Source organism: Mastacembelus armatus, chromosome 7, assembly GCF_900324485.2.
Source record: "Mastacembelus armatus chromosome 7, fMasArm1.2, whole genome shotgun sequence".
In the NCBI taxonomy this organism is placed as follows: domain Eukaryota; kingdom Metazoa; phylum Chordata; class Actinopteri; order Synbranchiformes; family Mastacembelidae; genus Mastacembelus; species Mastacembelus armatus.
The window spans coordinates 22770507-22791941 of NC_046639.1; the positions used below are offsets into that span (position 1 = coordinate 22770507).

Sequence of the window (21435 nt, forward strand, 5' to 3'; positions counted from 1 at the left end):
TTCAGGTATGTGTGGGAGCAGTCAACATGGGTTGCTGCAATGAAAGGTAAAAAAAAAAAAAACAGTGACAGCTAAGTGCACATATTTGAGCATGACTGCTTGAATTAAATTGACTGTAACAGAAAATGCAGCAAAAAATAAATAGCACTAGCAAGAAAAGAATTTACAAGAAGTTCATTTATGGCTGTTTTGTGCTCTGCAAAAAGGTTCATTTGTCACTCAAGGTCAAAGCATAACATTTTGATTTTGTTTGATAAAAGCCTGTTGACATACAGTAGATTTTAGGGTCCCCTGCATTAATACCTGACAGCTAATTCAAAGTATGGGGCTGTGGCTGAACCTGTGAGCTCTGAGCAGATCCACCAATCACACAGCTGTCGCAAAAATACAGCTCTAAAACTAACCAAGTGTGCTCCGCCACAGCACAGAGCAAATGACACTCTCCATATTTTTCACAGTAGTTATCATTTTGCACTAATAAGACAGGATAAGATGATTTTCTTCTGCAATAGAAAAGCAGTTAAAATACTTAAAAATAATGGGAAAAACTAGTATTACCACAGATTTCCTGCTTTGAACAGTCTAAGGTGATAAATGGGATGAACTGAGGCCTTCGACATGTAATTTGATTCTACATAGCCTGTGCATGTAAACTGTTCAGGCTTGACTGCACATTCTGTGAATATGACTCAGTGGTCATCATGTGGCCAATTCTGAAAAGATAACTATGACTGCTGACACTGTGGCAGCATTGTTTTCTGACTTTTCATTTATTGAAGAGCCCCATATTATGGTTTTAGCGAAATTCCGTAATAATAATAATATTAATAATAATAATAACAGATTTGTGGACGATCACCTAATAAACTCGAATATTTGTGAAGGATATAAAATCATATTTTGGAGGGAGGTTAATTTGCTACAAGTTAATTTAATTGCTTTTACATTTGACCATGTTAGTGCTGATTAAATGGATTATATTGTGATTAGTGTTAGAATACACAGTAATGACATACAGTACTTCACTGTCAGGCCTGAACAGAGGTGTATAAATAGACATGTGGCATGGTGGTTAACAAGGATGTTCAAAAGCTTTCATGCATTTTCTCCTTCTTTTATTCATTTTTCAGACAGTTGTGCTATGCACACCTTCTCTTTAGCTTCACACAGCACATCGTAGACACACAAGTAAGGTGTGTGTGTAACATAAGGTGTGTGTTAGCATGCACCAATTGCAGATTGCATGTTTTAAAAGAGCCAACATGGTTTTAAAAAGTGACACAAATGTCCCACCAACAGCAGCTTAGAATGAAAAACCAGTGCTGCTAGACTCCATGTTGCCAGTGTGACATGATGACATGACATGTGATGTGATCTCCTTTCTGATGTTAAGCAGTTCTCACCAGCAATACTATCATTAGCATCATAATTTTTTACTCGATTTTTTAATGTGACAACCTTCTGTTGTTGTCGGTGGTAACTCTGGTGCTTCTGATGGTCTTAACTATAATTACATTGCTTGTGCTACTGTTTCTCTGCGGATTTAATCTACTCCTGTGTTCTCTTCACCCATTCACTCACTCTATCACTCACTCACGTGCTATTACATTCCTGTTTTCTCTAAATGTTTCACAGCTCATTCCTTTTTCATCATGACATCCTCTCTCCCTCCCGCTCCGCTTGCCCTCTCGTCTCCATTGTACCCTCTGTTCCTCCTGTCCTCTCTCTCTCTGTGCTGTATATCTCTTTATTTCCTTTCTGCCAGTGGTGAGCAGTCACCAAGCTTGTTATTAGTGCCAGGTCCAAGCCGGCACTGCAATCAGTACCCTGGAATTAGCTGTGGGCCCACACTGGCAGGCAGGCATGACGCTGACAAAACACTATAGTTATTATTGAGGTTGCTGGAATGTTGCAGCTTTGGCAGGAACCTGCTACTCCCCTCAGAGCCCTACATCTTGATGGGCTTTGCAAAAGGGAAGCAATGAGGGGTTTAGCAGAAGGACAGGCACCCACCAGGGGTTAAGGGATAAAATACACACTGGCAGGAGCAGTGGGAGCAGAGAGTGGCACACTTTTTGTTTGTGAGGATGCAGGTGGCGCTTAAGCACTGGGAATGTGTCCATATTGGAAAAACAATAGATTGGACACAGTGGGGAAGCGTTTTACTACTGGGGGAGAAAGACACGGAGGCAAAGCCTGTTGCATAAGGACAGGGTATAATAGGAATCCATTTACTTGACAATAACAAGCAATTTAACATCACACAGAGACTGTGTGGACTGAAACAGACAAGCTAGTTTTCTGTCCCAGATATGAAGAAAACATCCCAAAGTCCAGTTTCAGTTATTTTAATTGATAAACCAGCTTTTACTTTGAGCTCTCTCAGATGCTCCCAGATGGACAGCATCCGTCTTTGGTCAGACTACAATCTGACATATTGTAGATTTGGGGGTGTTTCTGGGTTTGATCTTTTCTGGATCAAAGTGACTAAATTAATCTTTAAAAATGTTACAACCCTGCATATACTAATGGTAACAGCTCAAACATACTGCACTGACATAAAAAATTGCTAATGCTAAAAGTGCTTGGAGTGGGCTCAGTCTGTATGGTCTTCAAATGTGAAAATGTACAACTTCTTAACTGCACCTACAAAGTGCCAGACTTAAAGGTGACATTTTTACGATGAATGAATTGGTTGGTAGGCATGTGATGGTACTTACAGCAGGGTCCCTTGCGCAGCACTTTGATGCGTCGCTGATTTTTGCATTGAGCTGTCTCCAGCTCACACTCGTTGGTGTAGGTGGTAGAATCTGAGCCACAAACAGGCGCAACCAAAGATGGGCAGTCCACTTTCTTGCAGACACACACAGCCTTGGCTGGGTCAGTAGAGTCCCGTTCACACACGGCACCAAAACCACACAGCATCCCTCGACAGCCTGGAAGACAGGAAGGAAAGGAGGAGGAGGTGTCAGGATTGCTAAAAAAATGTGATTGAAATATTGGTTTTGTTACAATTTCAGTTATTTCAGAAGTGTCTGATCACAGTTTAATTAAACACCTTAATGAGTGTGAATACAAACTCAGACTACATTGTTTGTTCTTAGAGAAGTTTTCATGAGTGAATATAACGAAAGTTTATGTCTTCACAGCAGACGCACATCGGAACAGATTAATCTCAATGTGCATCAGCTGGTGGGGTCTTTATGAAGAACTCTACAGTTCAGCAACATAAATGCATCAGGGATTAAATGTGATCCTCATGCAAAGCAAACAGATGCTCTCAGTTCATTCAGGAAGAATGTGTCTACCCATGCAAAGCAAGCACAGTATGTTGTTGGATGTGTTGAGCTTTTTACGGAATTTGGAAAAGCTTCAGTATTCAGACATCAGCAACAACATTAAAATCAATCTACAGGCTGCCTGCTGAGACACCCGGTCTTACAGACAGTTCATTTTCATCCTCTAAAGAGGCTGCAGTCTTTGAAACATCAGTGATCCACCATCCAGGAAAACACAGAGGATCGGAAACATAGAGACAGACCAAGGTTAGAGACACACTTCAAGGCTTCACAACTTAAGCAACAACAACTCTTAAGACTTTGATCCTACACTCCTCAGCTTTGATCAAGTGTGAAACAGTGAACTATAAACGTGGTTAGATGCTGCTGAATGTGCAAAGCAAACAGGGAGTATGTGTGTATGTGCTTGTGCTGTGTATACACAATATCAACTTAGAGAGTAATTGACCCATGTTGTGGCAGCTACAGCTGCTGTGGCTCTGCGCCCACTTTGAGGGCTGTTGGGCAGCCAGCTGGCGAGACGTCCTTGCACTGAGGGGGTGGGGGTATTAAAGAGAGACGGCAAAATCACAGGTAGCCAACCTGATTCAAAACCGATGGACAAAAACACATTAAAATTCCAAATCCACTCTAAAAAAAAGTCATCTCAGTTGGAGAGGCGAACAACTGGTGACACCGCTGAGGATATATATGTCACACACTCATGCACACATGCACACACACACAAACATTTCTTATCACTGGCTCCCATGACAGAATTAAACGCAAGGCAGCATGTCCACTTGATGGCAGGTGGGTTTTGCGGTCCTGGATTGACCAACTGATAGACACACACACACGCATGCACAAGCTTGTGAGCACACTGACAACTGGGCGAAAATGTGCCCAGGGCATCCCATTCTGTTTCTCTCCTCACTCCGAAGCATATTGTGCATGTGTGCATGTGTGTGTGTGTGTGTGTGTGTGTGTGTGCACACTTGTGTCTGCGTAGAGTGACAGTCAAGGAGGCTGTTTTTGACTGGCCCACTGTTCCCTGTGGGAGCGTACCTGACAGCTATCTGAGCTCACTCTCTTTTGTACCCAGTGAAAAAGAAGTGTGTGTGTGTGTGTGTGTGTGTGTGTGTGTGTGTGTGTGTGTGTGTGTCCAGTGTGTGTGAGTGAGGTGTAGGCACAAGGTGTCTCAAATGTACACACACCAACGTGGCCAGGTGCTAGCATCAAGGCCTTGTCATGACTGGCCCATTTCTTTGCCATAACTTCACACCACACACTGTGTGTGTGTTCACGGGACATGGGAATATCAGCGTGGCTTGTACCAGAGCCATACAAGCCGAGTGACAGGAGGTGATATTCAATCGAACTCTATCAGATCTATACAAGAGACGGGGAAGGTATGTGCTGCTGTGGGAGGAAATAAAACAGTGAAGAACAGCAGGATATTCCAGTGTAGTCATCAAGCAAATACTGTTATTAACACAAGTCACATCATATCCAGATTATAAACACTGACAGTGAACCCATGACCTAGAGAGAAAAATCTGATGAATGCCTGCGGTGGTTTGTAACCAGATCTCTTCTGCAATGTTTTCCTATAAGAAAATCTCACCGTAGCCTCGAGCTTAGCTGACTGACAAAAGACTGACACTAGAGCTGAGGGCTCTGACAAAGTGAAGGCATCAAGTGAAGGCTCTGGACTAAGTGTACAAACTGCATACTTGTGTACTGGGATTTCTTCCCTGGGAAAAATCCTCCTGGTACCTGAGAAAAAAAAACTCATCTGACTTTTCCCATTTCTTGAAAATGGAAATAAACTCTTGCTAGTTTAATATAAATGAGCACAACTGAGGTGACTGAAAACCAAAGTACAGCACAAAAATAAAATCCAATCGTGGTGGCTCTGACCTAATTTGATTGAAAAGCAAAATCCAGCACTATTGCTATTAACAGTCAGGCAAACTATTTGTACAGATTTAAACAAATGTAATGTAATGGTAGATTTAGATAAAGAAGGCAGCTTGGGTTAAGGTAGTCTCTATTCTCATGGATATAATAATAAATGTGAATAAGAAACCTGTGTGTTTTCTTACACAAACTAACTTCCTCCTCCTGCTGGGACTAATAGGCATGACCTTCACAGATACTTTTCTACCAAATGTGTATGACGTGTGTGTATGTAACAAAGTCTCTTCTGCTGGTGTATCCAAGCAAAAAAGCATCTCCCAGCTGAGCAGAAATATTGACAGGGGGCATTACAAAAATAAATTCCTTTTAAATATGAAGTGGTTTGCTGCTGTGCAATGTCTGTGCAAAAAAGATGAAAGTTAATAGTGCATTCTGTTTAATTGGTCTTCCTGATGTTGTACAACTAAAAATGTGAAGTGCTAAATCATGTGACCATTACCTTTCAGATTTCTTAGCCATACCTTTACAGGCATTTACGAACAGTTGAAACAAATACAGTAGGTATAAGAAGATGTAGTTTTTGTATGGACAGGTTCTGGTGTTTTTTGTGCACATGTCTTTTTGAGTGTATTGAGCCTGTATACAATAGAGGAACATGCATACTTGGTAATCTCCCTCCAGCCCTGCAATATTAAAAGCTTATTTCCATGCTGTTTTTTTTTTCTTTTCTTTTGAGGAAGAAAATCCCACTGTGGGGAAATGACAGCATGTCCAGTTTGCACTTGTCAAGGAAAACTCCTTGTCCAGGTAACACTTCATCTCAGGTTTGAAGGCTCATCCATTAAATATGACACAGTGTCAGAGCCTTAAGGATGCTCTCAGCACATCAGCAGGTTATGAAAGGAAAGGGATAGCACTGTTGTGATTAAAGCCATGGTGAAAAAAATGTCATGGTGTATAACATGAAAGAAAGCCTGGAATAGTTCTCTGAAGGCAATTTTCCACAGATTCTTTTGCCAGGTCTGATCAGGATTCAGTGTCAGTCAAAGATGATGCACATTTCACTTCATTTCTTTGCAGGATTACAGCACATGGTGTTGTGTAAACACATGCATTCATTTTTGCCTGTTTCACAACAGTGCAGACTCAACATAGTTAGGACAGTGGAGCTCTATTCTTTCAAATACAACCCATGGTTTAAAATAGTATTTGATTACATGCTGGATGAAAAACACAAACTATATTATATCACATAACATATTGTCTGGGCAACATTTTATGCTTCTTTTCGACATGGATTCAGACAGACATAGATTCAATAAATATGCCCCCAAAAGTAGTAGTACCTATTACTTTGAGATTGCTTCTACTCTGTGAAGAGAATGTCCCCACAGCCTGTTTGTGGTGGAATGCTCTATCAGTTTCATTGTTTTGCTGCCTTGTTGCATTTACTTCAAACAAAGCGAAAAGGGGAAAAATAGACTGTCGTGGCAAGCATGAACGCGTTCAGACCCAATAAAGCTTGACAGAATCGTCTTGACAAACTAAAAATGACTAGTTTAGGGAAGGAACGGTGTTGTCTGCAGGGGGTGGGTGGGACGGTGGAGGTGGTGGAGTGAGGGTGCATTGGGATACCTGTCAGATTTCTTTCATTATTTCATAGTAGTTCAGTTTGCATCACTAGAAGAAATGACAGATGAGAAGAGGGAAGTGAAGGAAGAAAAGGAGTGTATGAATAATTAACCATCCTGATCTTTACATTGGAGACAGGAATAGTGGTGCAATTACTGGGACAACCAGCGCAGTGATGCACAAATGGCAAATGTGTTGAATAACCTGTTCAAGTGAAGCCAATTGTACCATGATCAAATTGAATCTGCAAACGGTGGTTTCAGCGCTGACTAATGACCTATTGGCTATCAGGAAATCAGGAAACGGAAGTTGATGGCGGGAGATACAGCTCAGTGGCATCGAAGCACCATTGCATTAATGTTGAATGAGTCTAAATTCATTACGCTCCAACACTCCTAGGGGACATCTTCCACTTACTTCCTAATAAAGGGAGCCTTTCTTTTCAGCTGACTCTAAGTAATACAGATGTGCTCCTTGGCCGGCTGGGTTTTAGCAGTCCTCTCTTCTCCCTGCCGTTCTCTCCTCTCTATGAGGGCTTTAGTCTTTCTATCAGTGTGTGCTGTGCCAGCAGACCTTTGTGGGGAGGGGACAGTTGCTATGGCAACAGCCAGTGATGCAATTGGCATGGAACAGCTTGCCTCATCAGGTTGGGAATGGAAAGTTTTGCACACAGGTGGTTTATATATGTACACACACGTGCAGCCTCTGTGCGAATCCACTGCAGTAATATCAAACTCTCCACAATACTTCGGAAAAATTATTGTTTTCTTTTCATTTGCCATGATTGTGCAGTTCTTGCTATCACTTTCACTCCACTCAATGCTTTGGGGGTGAGAATCTAATTTTGAAAATCTAATTCTCTCACAATGGCCGTGTGCAGCGCCGAGGCCATAGGTGCGCGTAGGTGTGGAGAGCATCGATAGATCAGTGCAGCATCGACTGCATTTACCTGTTACAGAGAAGCAGCTTTCCTCATGTGTCAATATGATTATTTACAGGAAAAAAAAATCCATAGTCCAGAGGTGTCAATGCAAAAAAAAAAAAAGACCATTAAGAAAGAAGCACAACAGTGGACAGCACTTACACCTGGTAAATATCTGAAGGGAGAAACCAACCCTACAAGGCTGCTATTGATCTCTGGTTAGTGGTTCTCAGGGGACCAATGCAGTCAATTATTGATCTCTCTACAATCATACAGAGCCCAGCATGAAATAAAGAAAACATCAACTCACAAAGAAACATCCCACCTTACCAGCTCAATATGAGAAAATTACTTCTTTAAACCAGTTAAATGAAAAGAAAGAGGGTAAAAAATGAAAAAAAACTGGAGACGCTTTATAAGGACTTTGAGGAGAAAAAAACATTTCCCTTGTCCCTTTTCAACCATGCTGTTCTTATTGGAGCAACAGCAGAATGAACAAACTGACGAAAACAAACTAAATAGCTATTCGTTTATTTTTTTTGTACCTTTAGCTGCAGTTCTTTACTTGCAGATGGAGAGTTTTAAGTGTGTCTTTGTGTGTATGTGCATAGGCTGGTACAGTAATTTCTCTTTCTCTCAAATAAAAGGTGCAATCAATTTCTCTCTCCTCCTGCTTTCTGAATGCAACACGCACGTACAGCTGAACGCCTGGGCCGTGACCTGGCTAACACGCCAGCTTCTCCTCACCATATGCACAGTTCACACCCGCATGAGTTTCAGGAGAATAAGAGATGAAGTCAGAAACAGTCAAAATGGGCAGAGTGAAAGAAAAGATATGGACAAAAGACAGAAAGCTTTTATTATAAGAAATACTTTGTGAGAAATAGGTGAGGGAAGGTTAAAGCAAAATATGAGAGGAAGATGGAAAATACCTACAGCTGAAATCCCACCCAATTTCTACATCTGCCTTGTTCAATCCAGTAAGTCAGAGTAACCCTCATCAGCTGCAGTACTCTCAAGGATGTGGCATAATTGATGGGGAAACAATTTCCTGTAGAATCTCACGAACAAAATGAAAAAAGAAAGCTCCAAATGTGCACCCACTGTTTCGCCTCATGCAATTGGTTACAAAACCAGCCTTGTTTGTTCTGTTTATTGCTCTTACTTTCATCTCTGTATCAATCTATAGGTCATGTTTTAAATATAGGGCAGTTGAGCTTGTTAGAGCAGCCCGTGCGTCTCTAAATTCCCCCTGCTGACTTTGTTGCTCAGTCACCTCAGCTACTTCGGCAGCTCCTCCTGTGAGGTTTCGTCATTGCTATTCCTGGTCTCCCTTGGCTATGGTTACTTTTTTAGCTTTAATGAAGTCCCATTGGCATTACATATAAACAAACCATATGAAAGCCATGTAAACACACACACACATGTACTCCAACAGTCTTTTTTTTGGGCAACTTCTGTTTAGTTGTAAGCGAGCCAGGAGTTTATGCACCTAGAGCCAAGAATCGAGGTAGTTAAATTTGTTACAGTGTGACTGACTCCCAAGGAGAATAACAGACTCAGTTGTTTCTGCCACAAAAAATATTGTATGTTTATGTTGAAGTGACAAAGTCCTCCACTCTCTAGTGGTGATTATGTGATTATGGCGAGAGGAAAAGAGGAAGTCAAGTGATGCTATAGACTGTATATGTCTGCAAAGATGGGATGCCAGGGTGGATGGGCAGCTCCACAAAACATCAGACTTATGAGAGAAAAGTGTGGATTTTCCACTTCCTGTTTTGACCATGATTTTCTCACTTTACCAACATATTTTATATTTTTATAACCCTACAAAATGAAGCAGCCATTTTAACATGAGTCACAGTGTTTCTCTAAATCTAACCACTTCAAACCCAGACCAGGTCATAAAATGTATTTTTTGTAACTGTTTTGGAAGGCAAAGACAAGTGATATAGAAAATGCCTCTATATTCCATTCACAAGGGCATGGACAGTAACATATTTTGTCACTTACATTTGTTTAAGTGACAAAACCTCCAAGGTGTTTGACTTAGATCATTTAGGGTTGACAATCTCAATGTCACCTTTGGGAAATTTGTATTTTTGTGTGCACAATTGCTGAAGCTCACAGACTTGCAGTTTAATCAGGTGATATTAATTACTTAACCAGAACAATGACTTCACCGGCTCTCTATAGAGCAAAGCGGGATCCGTTTCTCACCACTTACCTCCTTCCACTTAGCACCGCCTCAACTTTTTATTTTAGTTCATTTTTTGTTATGCTACACATGGAATAAACACATTTTACACCTACTTGGGTGCGAGAAATTATTTCAAACCCTGGAGCAATTTTTCCTTTTGTTCACTTTGTTTGGCTATTGGAGAGTGCAATGATTGCCAAAGCAATTAGACTGAGACTGTGTTGAGAGAGCTGTGTATGGCATGGACGTATGATCAGCCTGTGATCCAACCCTGATATGGAAGGTAATCATTGTGGGTTATATACAATGATTTATTGGTTAACCCCTCTCTCTTTAGCCAGAAGACGATGTTCTCCTACCAAAGCTACAGGATCAATAAAGACCGCAGTAAGGGTTACGATTGTGTGATTCACTTTATATTCTGCAGTGCAATATACACCTAATAACTTCTCAGAGCACAGGAAAAAACATGCAGGCATTGAAATATCTTGACCTCCATCTAGATACCAAAATAACCAGTGGTCACATCTTTACAAAATGATTTGTCTTTTGCAATCTTCTCTCTTTTACTCATGCTTTTATATCTCAGAACACAGCAGGAGCTGCGTCTTTATAAATCAGGCCTGAAATATGACAGCTCTTGACAGCTCAGAACATCTGCCTAATCACGCTTGTTATGAGTGAAAAATACATGAAGTGTATATGAGGGAAAACACTTGGTTATTTGTCTTGATCAGGGACAAGAGAAGGGAGAGAGATGCTGAGTATGATAAGTAGGGAGAGAGATGCTGGGAGAATGAAATAGTGAAGGCAATCAACACAGGATACTGAACTCTTCATCTTGAGTTAAAGCCACATATGGTGAAAAAAGTAAACATAGAATTGAGCCCATAACCTGTTATTGCTTTGCACTAACACATCCAGCATACTGTTACACTATCTGGCAAATACATTGTGGGATATCTTAGTACCACTAAATTAAAGAAAGATTAAGATATTAGGTAAGTCTTGACATGACATATCCATATCTAAGACTACAGGGTGTAAAGAAAAGTCTAAAGATCACCAAAAACATCGAACTATGAACACCAGAACCAAATCCAATGGCAAAGTTGCCAATTTAATCCACATAAAAATTGACATTTCCAGGGAACAGATCCTCAACCCGAACTGGGCTAATCATCCATCTTCAGTCAGTGAGACAGAGAGACTGGCTAAGTAACACTGCAACCCAAAACCAACCCATACTGGCAATAACTGCGCTTTGTTCAACCACAAGTGTTTTGGAGGAAAGGAAAATTCAAAGGAAATTCAACCCCCAAACCGTATCAACTGTAGTGCATTGCTGTTCTTAATGAGTCACATGGGAAATGAATCCAAGCTGTGTATTGGCATGAACACAGTGTTCCTGTTATTCCAATTCTCTCTTCAGGCTTCCCTCCACCCAATCTTATCAATAATGGAAGCACTGGTGACAGAACCCTATTCTGTCACCTCACATCTCCTCCACAAACTCAGCAGCAGGCAGCCAGAGATGCTCCTCGAGAACAGATTACTGCTCGTCTGCAATATAGATGAAGAAAACCAGCATGGCTGCCAGCGCACTCCTGAATTCAATTATTCAGCTAAGCCACTATTATGATGAGAGGAGCCCTCTTTTGTTCATGTCAGTGAGCGTGTTGTCTGTGTTGACTGTCACCTCCCAGAGACCTGTGATTGACTCTTCATACAAAGACTTGGTTTTCATATTATACATAGAGTTGTGTTTTTATGCTTGCTAATTGCAGTAGGTAATGTGTGTGTGAGTGTGAGGGATGATCTGCTTGCTCACAAAGACATGCAGGAATGAATGCAAAGATGCACACATGATGACACATATAATCACGCTTGCAAACACACACCAGGCATCACACCACGGTACCGAAAGCTAACGTCATTTCATGTTCTCCATGTGTGTCTTCTACTCCACTGTTTACACTCTGCACTCTCCTTCACTCCATTTCCTTTCACCATCACACGGCTTTACATCAGCATTACCTTTTCTCTCACTTAATACATTACAAAGACCTGTCGGTGTGTGAGTAGGATAAAGCTTGCCTGTCTGTCACTGTCACCACAGCACAGGGTTTCAGATACACTTTCCCAGGCTTCAGTGTGCCACACACCACTCAAGTTTCCTCCAGAAAACTGTGAAAACTGAGCAGTAGTGTCAACTTTACACAATCAGTGTCATCTTATAGCCAAAGCCAGGAGAGAATAGCCGCTTATCCCAGAGGTAATCAGACAAAATTAGGTTAGTGTTGGCAGGTTTGTTCAGAATTAGAGGATCAGATTCCTTAAAAGTTGTTTTTGTCTAAGATGAACCGTTTTTAACAGCTAAAACTGAGATCTTTGTTCTTCATACAACCAAATGCCATAATGGAGCTGCCTACAATAGAGCGCTGTGGCCAGCTGCCTCAGACAAAGTATGGGATCCTCCTCACAGAACACATTAACAGGTCTGACTCGTTACAGTGTGCTTTACTTGTTTTTGTGAGTGTGTGTAAAAAAGGAAAACTATTCATACTTTTTTCTTATGCAGTCAGTACATTCTGCCTGGGCGTTAACCATTATAAGTGCATCCATAGCTACTGACCCTAAACAACTGGAGCACTGGCTGAAAACTAAATCAATCAAGTAAAACTAATGTCAGTACACTGACTAAGTTTCTTTTCCATGGTTCAGTCAATAGATCTGATTTTTTTACCTATCACATCATTCACCAGCAGGCCCATAGGACTCCAAACTAACATCAGGACACTACACTTGAACTACAAATCATTAACATACTATAAAGGACATACTCTACTATACACTACACTCTATTATAAGCATTTCTATTCATGTCGGCCAATTCTGCAGCATTAGATTTATGCCTAATGCCAGTATTCAATACCAGTACAGGAGGCAGTGTGCCTTTTATGCAGTGAGGAAAAGTTAATGGCACAGACCAACAATTTCCTCCCATCAAAGACCATCTAGAACACTTATATTTTTTATTTTGTTTTGTTTTTTTTTTTACATTTTTCATCAGTACAACTGAAACTAATTTGGGGTTTTGGGGAATTGTTGAATATATATGTTCAGGGTGGATTAAAAGAAATTTGTACTGCTGTCCGTGCCTTACTACGACGTTTGCTGTGGATACTGAAGGAAGCAAGAGTGATTCCATTTTCTGAGGTATCTAAACCTCTCAGCAATCTAAAGGCTTGTTGAACATATTTCATGCAAATATGGTTGGCAAAAAGGTAACATCCTTTAAAATCTATACAATTTGTTTTCACCCCTTTTCATCTACAAGATATGAGTGACACTTAATGTCCTCCAAAGGATAAAAAGTGATTTTGCGGCAGTGTCATTAAATACATTGCATACACAAACAAAATAGCAGGATTTGTCCTTTGGGCAAGATACAGCAATGTTCTTTCTGCTACAAAATATAAGCTTAAATCACCTGCTAAGTGCTAGTTCAAAGGTTTGTCCTTTTATGATTTCAACATGTGAACACTTCAAGTCACTTCTTTGAACCACCACATTCTGCCATTTATTCCCATATGACCATAATTTAGTGTTACTAGTCACTTTTACTGAAGGGGGCTCAATCCACCAGCCGTTTCCTTAAAGAGTTGGAGATGAAACTGGGCCTCCATGCTGGAAAGGAGAGGGTGCTCCATTATCCCATGATTTCTGGAGGGAGACCAAGTTGGTGGCAGATGGCAGCAGGATGAGACTCAGAGACAACCTGCGGAGAGCTTGGAACGCGAGCCAGGAAGCAGCAGCTCTCAAGTGCTGAGCTGGTCTGCACTGGATAAAAGGGAGGCGGCCTCCTCCATATGCTGCTCATTGCTATGCCTAATCACAACGAGAGGTGCCCATAGACTCATTGCCATTGTCACTGAAGGGAATTGAGGATAGTTGAAGAAGAAATGACCAATTTTGCAGGCAAAAGCATGTTGAATTGTGTTTAGGTAGGAAATGGAGCTGACTAGCCTTTTGACAGTTGGTATTAGTGTCACCATATGGGAAAAGTGAAAATAGGATGGGGAATTTTTCTTGATGTCTTTGAGATCCAGGAGGTAAAGGTCGTTATTGTCCCTTAAAGCCTATATAATATTGATATGCCCCCCTGAAAAACACCTGGAAGAAATGTCGAGTGTACAACTTCTTCTCATCATAAGACGTCAATTAAAGTGGCTCCTCAAGGGAGACCTTGGGATGACTGTGCTGTGGGTAACCTAGTTTGGCACCCATCCATAATGGACCCCATTGACTGTCCCCCATATTTGCTCTTCTGCCCAATCAAAGCATTACATCAGTCCTCTCCCCTCCTCCCTTTCCATCTCCATCTCTTCCCCACTCTCTGATCAATAGCCCTAACCTGTCGATCAATACGACCACAAATGACTTCATTTTCTTTTTCTCCACCCTCCCCTGTTCACTGGCATCCCTCCCAGCCAACCAGAATGAAAATGAAAAAAATGGGTGGGGGTGGGGGGAGGTGGAGCAATACCATTGCAAAAAGTGACCTCCCCCTTTCTCTGCGTCCTCCTCAGTTTACTTGTTACATGTGCACAGGCCAAAGACAGACTAGGAGGCAAATACACTTACTTTAAACTCTGTCACCATCACTGTCCCAGATGTATATGCACTCCACCAAACACACCACTCTGCTAATAGCACAGAAAGGTGAATGCAGCATGTGATTGTGTTATTTTCAGAAAAGCAAAGTGCAGCGTCCCTTGCCTATCCATCAACCTGAACTTTCTCTGAGGCTCCTTGGAGGCTAAAAGCTCACACACTGTACACATACATACTAGGAGTTGGATGAATGTAAGAGATAGAGAGGGAGAAAGTCCCTGACGTAGATTCAAATTTATAGGCAGTGTCCATGCACTGTTGGCTTTAGCATTAGTATTATGGCACCAAGGGCCCCTGCCAGCCGCTGCTGTGGAATTAATTGCCAGTGACGCGAAAGTAGCACAAAAAGTGCCACGCTTTTGCACTTTTCATTACTGTGCCGGGAGTCTTTCTGTGTGGTTTTGTAATATTTTCTCAGGGAGAGGGAGGGAGAGAAAAGGAGGATGCAGAGGTGTGTGGAGCATAAGTAATATTGAGCTGACTGGAAGAGTGTTTAGCCCTTCTCTGTTCATTTGTCTTCATTTCCTCTCTTTGGAACACTTAGCACATCCTGACCCTCACCACTGTGGCTCCATTGTTTAACAGCTGTGCACGTGAACACACAAATGGCTGCAAAATGATGCCGGCATACACACACTTACAAGTACAGTCTACAGATATGCACATATGCGTTAACACTCACAATCAGAGCCAGGCATTATACTGTGAGAACCAGTATGCGCCTGTATATGTTTGCCAGTAGAATGAAGTGTGAAACAACACACACACATGCAAACACATCTCAGTTGAGCAAGAGGGCCGAGTAGGAAATTTAAAAAATGTTTGGCAGGCTGGCAACCAAGCTTTTGGTTCCCACATTTGACAGAACGTTCACCATATTTTATTTGTTTATAATGGAATAATTGTTCTGTGCAAGTACGCCCCATATTTTGATCAAGAGAGTGTGATATCAAGAATGATTAAAATTATAACCAGTTTCTGTGTCTCTGTGTTAAGGACTTAAATTACAAATTGTGCTAATCATATTCTTTTTTTATGTCTCGATAACTCAAAGTTTTTGTTTAAAATTCCTTCACATACCGGAGTGGGCTAGTAATCAGCTCTGTGCTTCAGTTGGAATCAAGATTATTATGATTATCTCTCACCTGGCTCTTGCTCACAATGAGTCAGAGGACATTTGCATAAAGTTGAGCATTCTTCAACTTTCCCCTGTAGTATAGCTGCGCTGCGAAACCAGATTCATTCAAAATGAAGGGCAGCTGTCACTGGCCCAGCCTTTTGACTCTGTGTATGTGAACACACCTTGAAGCGCTCCCTGTTGGGAGGCGGGAGAAGGTGCAATCAAATGCCACCTGTTATTGTCACTTGCCACTTGTGTTCACAAAGACTGATTTCTGTTTTCTACCTTCTTCTATGTTGTTTATACATTGTTCTGTGAGAGCCAGAGCATTAGTGTTTGCATCAGTGCAACAGCACCCAACCATCTCCGAACGACAGACACACGTTCTCATACGTGCAGTGAAGAAGAATGCTAAATCCAGGTTTAAATGTAAGCCAATAAGTGTGAAGTTTGAAGTAGGTGTGAAGCAACACACACATGTATACATATTTCTAAATGTTTGGAAGTCTGGCCACCAGGTTTTCGGTTCCAAAATTTGACAGAAATGATTTAAATTGTATCCAAATTCAATCACGCCATTTCCTCCCTGTACTCCTTTCTGTCTTTGAATGGCTTGACATGTCTATGGATGCACTTACCGAAATTCACCACATTTCACTCCCAGTGTGCTGCATATTTCCACCATAATGAGACATGTTTCAGTAGACATAAACACATAAATATGTGTTCATTAACTGCAGCCAACTGTGAGGGTTGGACATTATACATGATGCAGATGTATTGATTCAAGATGACACATTTGGCTCTCAGGAGATGAAGGGATGTTTTCTATGGCATACGTTTATGGCTATTATAAATGAGCTTTAAGTATCCTTGTGTGGGTGAGGATGTGTGTGCAGGAGATAAGGGGTGAAAATGTAGAATAAGGAAAGACAGGCAAAAAAAAAAAAAAAGGGGGAGGAAAAATTTTCCAATCAGCCCATGGAAAATGACTTTCCTGACACCAATCTCCTGTCTGTCTGTATAGACCCTCGCTGCATGGTCCAAAGTAAGCTTCTTTACAAAGATCTAAACACATGTCAGGAAAAACTCAAATGCATTACCAAAAGCATCATTATGTAAATTCACATACCCGAGAATGTGTCTCTCTGAGGTGTCGTAACACTGAAGAGTGGAGGAGACTTTGTCTAATGATATCATTAAAGACATAGCAGCACAGGGCACGCATGTGTGTGTGGTGGGTGTGTTGGCTGTCTGGTTCACTGTTGCACGCTGTAATGCAGTAAGATCCACTGTCTGCTCTTAAACAGCCCGGTGAGATTTGTGTACCTTTATACTGATTGATGTCTTTTATTTTAGTTCATCCCTCCTTTGGGATATCAGAGGCCAGGCTGAGCAACTGGACAGCAGCCCTGCAGCTGGTAGAGATTCAGTGTGTGGTTCAAGGACATTCAGTGGAGCAGATGTTTGCTGGGATGTTGAGATTGCTGGAGATGGCATGACAAAGCCTCAGTAAACTTCACAAAGCATCAATACTGTTCATAGATTAGTACAAACATGCATCTAATAGAAATGGATCTAATATAATCTAGGAGACAAATTTAAAAGGTCTAAATGCTGATGCACGGTTGTGCTGTTAAATCTGCACTGTACAAGGTTAACTCCTAATCACAGCCTCAGTAATGTGATAACTACATGATAGTTTATTGCTCCCTGTTGGGAAATTCTCTTTGCTCAAGCCACAGCCTGCAGTTAATGGGCGTTTGGTAGTTTTGCTCAAAGACACTTCAGCAAGGACACTGAAAAGCTATGAGCTGTGATAGCATGATGGTGTGTTTCTATTTCACATATTTAGGAATAAAAAAAGGTATTTCTGCAACCAGTAAAAATAAAAGGGGTTTAATTTAACGTCTCTCTTATGACAATTTTGATAAACAATTAATTGAATGTTATTTTTGAATAGCAAAAAAATGACAGGATCCAAATTCTCAAATGTGAATATTTATCTGGATTTCTCTGTTTCTAATAACAGGAAATTAAATTATTTGCATTCTGGACTAAGAGAAAATAAGATATATGAAGATATCACCTCGGGCTCTGGAAAATTGTGTGGGAATTTTACGCTATCGTACATTTTATAGATCAAATGATAATTCAATTAATAAAAGAACTGATGATGAAAGGTAGCAGCTGCAGGAATGGCATTTGACTTATGGAAGTCCATCCCATTTTGTGTTCTGGACTGTTAAAAAGACATGAAAGGCATGTGCTTATGTTTTCTTTTTTTAACATTATATACACACTAGATTAATCAGTGATTCTTATACAGTACACATTAATTGTAGCCGTATTTTAAACTACTACAGACAATTACACTGTCAAAAGAAATGCAACTGCAGTACTTTGGATTCAGCAGTATGCCAGCTGTACCTTTTTTTGTACTAAACTCAGACTAGACTCAGAAGTCCAGCTACATTCAGTGAATGCAATATATGTGTTTTATGTGCATAAAATGGCTAAATTAAATTTTGAAGCAAAGCCTCTCAGTCTCATAGCATTTGTTTAGTGTAGCCTGAGGGGCGACTTACAAATGGTGTTCTGGGAGAAATCGACACCCGTGTGAAAATTTCAAGCTTCAACCAGTGCTGACATGAAGTTTTAGTCCTGTATAAAATCATAGACTACATAAGGAGTATAGGAGCAAATGGTCATACTTTGTAAGCATTTTTGACAAGAATCTATGTTTTATGATTATGTGTTCATGTACAGTTTCATTTTCATGTCTAAGTATGATTCTGTTTTTCTATTACATACTTAGAAACACATGCAAGGAGGTATCGTTCTCACACACCCTGTTTTGTTCTCTCCCTACCACCATCACTTCACTCTCCTGGTTGAGTGTGTTACATGTGTTTGTGCATCTGTGCATGTGCGTGCGTGTGTGTGCGTGTGCGTGTGTGTGCGTGTCTGTGTGAGATGCCTCCTCTTCATACAAAACACAGATGGCAACTGGCCCTCTGACTGACCGATAACTGGTTGATTTGAGTGCGTATCTGAAAGTGTTTCAGCATGTGAGATACTGCTACAAAAGCTTCTGACAGGTAAATACACACGCACGCACACACACACACATATACACGTACACTCGCACAATCTGACTTGGCAGTTATCTCCCAACATAATTAAGGGCTGCCACATGCTAGCTTCCCATAACAGCAAGAGAGGGAGACAGTGAAAGAGAGAGAAGGAAATAGATGGCTCATGTGTGCTAAAGCATGGCAGTGGTGTGTTAATGATGTGGACCCTGAAAATTAACACTGACACGGGCAGGTTGATGTGTGTGTAGGTATGTGTGTATGTGTGTGCTAATTCTGTTTATAATACTGGTGGTCACAATGACTTTTTTCAGGCTATATGGACTAACTGTATTACAGTCACTGCACACATTCATAAGTCTAACACACAAGGCAGTGAAGCATCATTATATTAACTTCTTTCACTTGACCCCACATCATTAGGTTACAGAGTGACTTCCTGTGCTGAGTCATTTATACAGTTCATCAGATGACAAGGATATATGGTTGAAATCATATATATATATCATATCTGATGCATAAGACAACACGGCCAATTAATACAAAAATCACTTCACCTAATCAAAGAAATGTTAAAAACAATAACCTACAATTAAAACTTGAAAGATGATTTCCTTAGTTTTAGTTTAATTACAACTTAATCAGTATTATTAATTTGTGCATAAAATCATTGCATCACAATTTGATTTAACTTTTTGCACAGCACTACAGTCGTGTGTGACCCAGTTTTTCTTGAACATAATAAGCAATTTTCCCCATTTTCTGTTATTTTATAACATAAATCACCAATTACTCAACTGAAAAAAGCAATTAAGAGGTTAATCAGTGGTGACAAAACTATAACCACATCCTTTCTGATAGATTGCTGTCAGAGAAAAGATGAATCGTAAATTATGTCAATATGCAAAATGTATAATTTTAGTAAGAGACTAATGATGCACAGTTAAAAAAACAAATATGAGCAGGAGAGTAACTGGGTAATAACCGACTGCAAATCAAACCATTTCAAGATCACCCAAAGTGAAAAGTATGAAAATACACTATGAAGGATGAATAGTTTGTAGCATTATGAATGTGTGTAGTATGACCTTACAGAAGAAAAGAATGGGTCATTAAAGAAGAAGAAAACTTAACAAGGAGAAAAAAACAACACACAGCAACTGCTGGGATTCATCTGTTGTGTTCAGCAGAGCATCTTCCTTTCGCATCCGTGACAGTCTGTCCATTCTTTTGTTTGGTCCTCAGCTAGCCCTGTTTTTTGTCTATCTGGAAACACATAATGGCCTTGTTCACAACATCACCACAAAAAAATATCGATTTAGGAGGCCAAACCAAACTTTAGGAGAGTCAGCTCCACTTTAAATTAGAGCTAAAGCAGAGCTAGACAAAATGAAGTCAGCAGCTGTTGGTGACGTTACGGCTGCTGTATTCGTTCAACAAAACGTACAATTCAGCAAACAGATCGAACAGAACAGAAAAGCGGCCGGGTGGATCCAGATTGTGATTGAACATACGTTGTGAAGGCTAAACAAAGCACTTGATTGAGTTTGCAGTGGAGCTCAGACATCAGGTAAATTGAGGTCACGCCAGCTGGCACGATTACAATTTGCAGGATAAATGTGTAAGTCATTGCAGTACACTTACTGACTTACTGAAATTAGCTGTGAGCGCCGCCTATAAGCTACAATCATTAGTAGTTGTAAAGAACTAAAGTTAAGCTGCTTATGAAATTGTGGGCGCAGATGGAAATCATGTTACCTTCATCAACTTTACTGCTGTGATTGATGCAACACAGGTATGCATTTCCCACAGGAATTTCAAAATAAGTGATTTTGCCCTCAACTCTTTTTATAAGCACAAAATTTTATCAGACCAGCTTTGAAATAAGAGATTTTCATATGCAGTAACACACACATAGACGTACTGTAGACCAAGCAAAGATGTGTAACACTCCACTGCTGTGCCCTGTGGCGAGATGGAAAGCAGGAATGCGATGTTTGCTTCCATGGCCAATGGAGCCTTGACTGCTGTGTGTGTTCTCTGTGTGAGGGAATGTGCATCTGTGTTTGAGGGTTCATGAGATACCACTGTACTGAGACAAAGCGTTCTAAGGGCAGATTGAGTGCGAGTGTGTTATACCGTGTTAATGGTCAGAGCAGCCAGTGAAACTGAGTGAAAACCTACCACTGATCCATCCCATCTTGTATACACAAGCGTGTGTGTGTGCGTGTCTACAACAAAAAGCGAGCGCCTGTAGGTGTGCTCTCCCTGTTCCTAATAACATTTTATATTCCATGTGCGTTTGTGTGAGGTCTGATCCTCACAGGGAAGCATATGGGAAGAGATTAGATCAGCTATTTAAAAGCAAAACAATCAAAATACCTTCTTTTGACAAATAACTTTGGATTCAACTTTGGATTTAATTTTACTCCACTGCCATGAAACACCTTTTCCTTTTTGTCAGGAAGTGTGTTAAAATAAAAATGGAAATGTGTGAACACAAATGAAACAGTATGACAACAAAACATGACTCTTTCACAGGCACCAGTTTCTCTCCCTTCCCTTCTGTCCCTTTTCACTCTGGAGCT

The 21435-nt window shown here is 40.7% G+C and overlaps 1 protein-coding gene across 3 annotated transcripts in view; it reads right to left on the bottom strand.

The window, feature by feature from the left end:
• The window catches only part of agrn (agrin), a 215912-nt gene that overhangs the window by 90108 nt on the left and 104369 nt on the right, over positions 1-21435 (bottom strand). For all 3 annotated transcript variants that reach the window (XM_026332448.1, XM_026332447.1, XM_026332449.1), the window contains one exon: positions 2721-2936. In XM_026332448.1, coding sequence (XP_026188233.1) covers positions 2721-2936 — 216 coding nt within the window. The remainder of the gene's footprint in view (positions 1-2720; positions 2937-21435) is intronic.